The following is a 4,926-nucleotide window of genomic DNA, read 5'->3' as shown; positions in this document are numbered from 1 at the left end:
ACTCTAGTTAACAAAGAAGGCTGTGGCTGTCCCCTTCCAGGAGACAAACAGTGTCCCAGGAAAGTTCTGCTACCATCTGTGCAAGATTGGTGAGCAGTTCTGCTTTTGCCCCCAAAAGGCTCTGATCTGCTTTTGCCCCCCAATGGCTCTGAAATGAGTCAGAATATGGCAGTAATTAAATGAATTCCAAGGCTATCTTACACCCTAGGCTGAAAATTCACTCACTACTTTATCCCCAGTTTACAATTATGCCCAGCTATATTACCTGACATAGCTTACAACAATTATATAATGATCCCTGAAGACACCATTAAAATACTCCAAAGAATACAATGTCAGCAACATAATGAAACTTCCTTAATTTGAACTGTATGACCCCACTCCTCACCAAATATTAAACTCAAAGGGAAAAATAAATGCCCCAAATTAAATTTATAATTTAAAGTCCAAAGAATTAAAGTCTGAAATTCTGCTTTTCCCAATTTCTTGTTTTTCTTATTTCAGCCATACAGATTTCATAAAGGTGTCTGGGAAGACATAGGGTTCCTTCAGCTGCTGCAGCCTGGCTGTCTTCCTCTTGATTGAGTGTAGTTCCTTCAGGACCTCAGGAGCTGAATTAATCTAACCCCACAATTGCATGTTATACATTTTTTAAGAGTCCAAAAGGCTAATAAGACGTAAGATTATCACAACATCAGCCTCACATCCAAAAAATTAAAAACTGCAATAATTTCCAGCCACCAGAACAGTTTTCCCAAGGAAATTTATGCCCCTAGTAGTTAGTACATAGGACAATACAGATCCACATTGCTGTTGTCAGTCATATATCACAGCAGAGACTTAGTGGCATCAAAAAGAAGAAAAGTAGACAGAGAAAACATGGGAGAAAAGAGAATATCTTCTTGGTTTCATCCTCAGCAGGATGCCAGTCTGTCTCTGTCAGTAGTCTGGACTCCATGACTTGTGAACTTAAACTAATTTGGAAGATATCTCCCAAGTGGTTGATTGAACTGCCATGAGTCGCAACCCCAAATGTGCAGAAGTCCAAGGCCTTCTTAGCCTATTACTGCTAATGGAACTTCTGTCTTAACCCCAATGAGAAGCCATTGGTTTTGGCCAGGTGTTTCTCTCCAAAACCTTGCTTATTTTTCAACGTTTCTTTCCTAGGCTTTGCTTAACCTTCACTAATGCCTTTATTATTATTATTATTATTATTATTATTATTTTGAGATAGTCTCACTCTGTTGCCTGGGCTAGAGTGCCGTGGCATCAACCTAGCTCACAGCAACCTCAAACTCCTGGGCTCAAACCATCCTCCTGCCTCAGCCTCCCGAGTAGCTGGGACTACAGGCATGTGCCACCATGCATGGCTAATTTTTTCTCTATATATTTTTAGTTGTCCAGCTAATTTCTTTCTATTTCTTTTTAGTAGAAACGGGGTCTTGCTCTTGCTCAGGCTAGTCTCGAACTCCTGAACTTAAATGATCCTCCTGCCTTGGACTTGGAGAATACTAGGATTACAGGCATGAGCCACCACACCTGGCCCACTAATGCCTTTAATAATAGAACGGTACAAGGTTCCTTCCATTGCTTCTTTTCTGACACAATAGGGCTCACCCTTAACTGCACATGAGTTTCTCAGGACCAGCCAAGAATCAAAATTGAGTTGAAAATGAAAACAGTAACAAAAATCTATTCGATTTCTATCTACCAATGCCAGAATTGAAAACATCATTAAGAGTATAGATTAGCCGGGCGCGGTGGCTCACGCCTGTAATCCTAGCACTCTGGGAGGCTGAGGCGGGCGGATTGCTCGAGGTCAGGAGTTCGAAACCAGCCTGAGCAAGAGCGAGACCCCGTCTCTACTATAAATAGAAAGAAATTAATTGGCCAACTAATATATATATATATAAAATTAGCTGGGCATGGTGGCACATGCCTGTAGTCCCAGCTACTTGGGAGGCTGAGGCAGGAGGATTGCTTGAGCCCAGGAGTTTGAGGTTGCTGTGAGCTAGGCTGACGCCATGGCACTCACTCTAGCCTGGGAAACAAAGCGAGACTCTGTCTCAAAAAAAAAAAAAAAAAAAAAAAAAAGAGTATAGATTATCTAACACTAATTGTGTTCCACAGTCCTGCTGGGACACCATAATAGATGAGTGCATCTGTCCCTGCTAGGAAGCAAAATCTATTTTTAGCCTTTCCTGTTTCTACCAAGTGCCTTGCCCACCTCATATTCTGGAATATTGAGGTCTTCTAAGAATCTAATCTAAAACCTAATCTAAAACTTCTGAAAAAGTCCCTCTTGGTACAGGAAAGAAATCTATATCCCATTCTGATTCCAGAGTTCTTTTCTTCCATTTTGAGGTTCTGGACAAATTTGTAAACTCTTGCCAAATCTAGCTTTTGCACTGTGACTGAGGACTCCAACTAGAGCCTGGCTTAATGTTCTACTGGCTGGCAAAGCCCACTTGTGCTAAAGTCTGCCACCACAGCCTGCGTCTGTTAAAACTCACTCCATGTCTGCAGATACCAGCCATAGCTATTGCAGACAAGAGAGACACGAATGTCATTGATGACCAAAACCTTCCATTAAGCTCCCCCAGAAATCTTGATCACTCCACTTGGAGTTTTGTTCCTAAATGCTTCTCTTCTTACCAGTTTTGTACAGTTTCTCAGACTATGCTTATGTACTAAAATGCAAAGTAATTACCCTCTTATTTCTGAACCAGTTGAGCAATAGGTGCAAGACTCAGAAAGGGAACAAAATGTCAGCCTTACTTTTAGTACAGTTATACTTATAATTGAGAATGCAACTTGAGCAGGAGACAAAAATGGGATTTATGCTCCTCCTCCCCAAGTTAGACTTTTGAAGCCATCAGGGGGGTATGGTTGAGATTGCAAATACACTTACCCAGCCAGTCATGTGGGATATCTCAGGAAGCTTCACAGCTCAATGGGTCCAAGTGCCAAAAAGAGTGAGGTGAGAGCTGTTCAGCTACATTGAACCTATTAACACCACCCAAGATAAAAGTATGGGCCAATGGATGTCAGACTTTACCCTTCTCACTAATCAGTGAATTCAATCATTCTCCTGTGGAGAGGAACCAGAACCAGTGAAAAGGTTGGAGAGAAGGTTTCTTTCAAAAACATCTGAGAGGGCGGAAGTCCCATTTTTTTTGTCAGGCAAAAACGTGCAAAAAGGGAGAAGCTGGTTCTTACAAACTGGAAAGCAATCAAGACTTTGTGTTTCTACAGATTTTACAGTCTTATATGTTTGGCAAATTTCACGATGACTTCTAAGATGTTTTAACCAAATCGTAGACATAGATATGGAAATCATCATCAAATTTGATGAAGTACACAGATGGTTTTGCTTCTACCTGATGAATGACCATGCCAGTTCTCTTGGAGCCATCATCTTTGGCATATTCCACCTGTTTGCCTACTAGGCTATCTATGACTTCTCCTGGCTCCCTCTCTGTTGCAGGAGAATCATTAGAATCTTGAAGGATGCAGAGGTCACCGTCTTTATAATCATCTAAGAGTTGGTACATATATAATACAGGATCTTTCTCATAGGTAATATAAAACCATGTGTTCATGACAGGTGCCTGAGCTAAGACCATCCCCCTCCATTCATTTTTGGAACCTTCCTCTGTCTCAAAAATATGTTCCACTGCTTTGCCAATCATGATTTCTGCTAAATGTGTATCACTGATTCTAGATGATGCAACTCTATTAGGAAGTACTTCAAGTGATGATACTCTTTCATCTCTGTGCAGTTCTAATCCATAAACACAGTCAAATCCATCATATTTGATAAGATACAGAGAGGGATTTACAGGTACCTGATCCAGAACGGTTCCCTTCCACTGTGTAAGAGGTTCATCTCCATCTTTCCATCCGTGCTGAATTCTGCAGCCCACTATGTTTCTGCGAGGCTGGGAGGTGGGTCTACTTCTATGTTTCTTGTGCGCAGCCTTTTTCTTCATCACGGTAACAGACACACTGGCGTGCCTTGCGCCTGTTCTGGACCGCTGCCCTTCAGCCACCTTTTCAAATGGGGTCTTCATGCCTGTGAGGAGAACATTCGCCAGGTGGATCGAAAAAGGAAATTAAGAAAAAATAAATTCAATGCATGAAACACGGTGCGCTTTTTCTCCCTATCAGCTCACCCCATGCACCTACGCCTGTTTTCCCCAAAAGCTACATAGCAAAGCTGGAAATCAAGGCTGTGTGCCTGCATTAACCTTCCTCCCCAGCTCAGTTCCGCTATGCTAGAGCAAGGAAGCTGCGGTTAGGTCGAAGAAATAGGAGGTATTTCCCCATTCCCCTCGCACTGCGTCCAACACTATCACGGCCTGTAGGCACAGATTCCCCACCGTCCCGGATCGCTGGCCTCACGTGCCCAAATCGGACACCTCGCCGCTGCCTCCGCAGTGACCCTGTGGCGAAGGAAGATCAGCAGGCGTCCATCCGGGTGCTTGCAAGAGCTGGGAGAGGACGATCTGTAGGCGAGGAGTGTGTCTAGGAGGGCGGCAAGGCAGGCAAAGAGGACAGTGGCGGCGTCTCCAGCACTTGGATTCTGAGCCCTCCACCTCCCTGTCGGCTGCAGCGGCCCCTCTGCCACAACGGACTCCACTAGCCGCTGCCGCCGCAGTCTCCTCCGTCTTATCCTAGCGCAGAGGCCTGCCAGGCTAGAGGCCTCCCCTTCCTGCCAAACACCGCGGCGCTCCTCCTCTGCCACCCCCTGACCAACCAGCGCACAGACCTGGGCAGGGGAAGCCCTGCCTCTTCCCCAAATCAGGAGCTGTCGGACCCACAACCACCTCTCTCACACGGCCTAGGTTCACCTCCTCCAGTACCGCCCCCCTCCAACTGTGCATTCCCACCTCCACCTCCACCTCCACCCCCACCTTCAACTCC

The 4,926-nt window shown here is 44.7% G+C and overlaps 1 protein-coding gene across 1 annotated transcript; it reads right to left on the bottom strand.

Annotated features, from left to right (window-relative positions):
- Nucleotides 1-1,937: 1,937 nt before the first annotated feature.
- On the bottom strand, nt 1,938-4,697 carry SPIN3 (spindlin family member 3). The gene is made up of 2 exons (XM_012752981.3): nt 4,383-4,697; nt 1,938-4,075 (listed from the first exon to the last, which is right to left on the bottom strand). The coding sequence occupies exon 2, from the start codon at nt 4,071-4,073 to the stop codon at nt 3,297-3,299; it is 777 nt and encodes a 258-aa protein (XP_012608435.1). The 5' UTR covers nt 4,074-4,075; nt 4,383-4,697; the 3' UTR covers nt 1,938-3,296.
- Between the last annotated feature and the right edge of the window lie 229 nt (nt 4,698-4,926).

Source organism: Microcebus murinus, unplaced genomic scaffold (genome assembly GCF_040939455.1).
Source record: "Microcebus murinus isolate Inina unplaced genomic scaffold, M.murinus_Inina_mat1.0 scaf001_hap2_Mmur4.0, whole genome shotgun sequence".
Classification (NCBI taxonomy): Eukaryota; Metazoa; Chordata; class Mammalia; order Primates; family Cheirogaleidae; genus Microcebus; species Microcebus murinus.
Note: the sequence above shows the minus strand (reverse complement) of the source record. Positions and strands in the feature narration are given on the sequence as shown.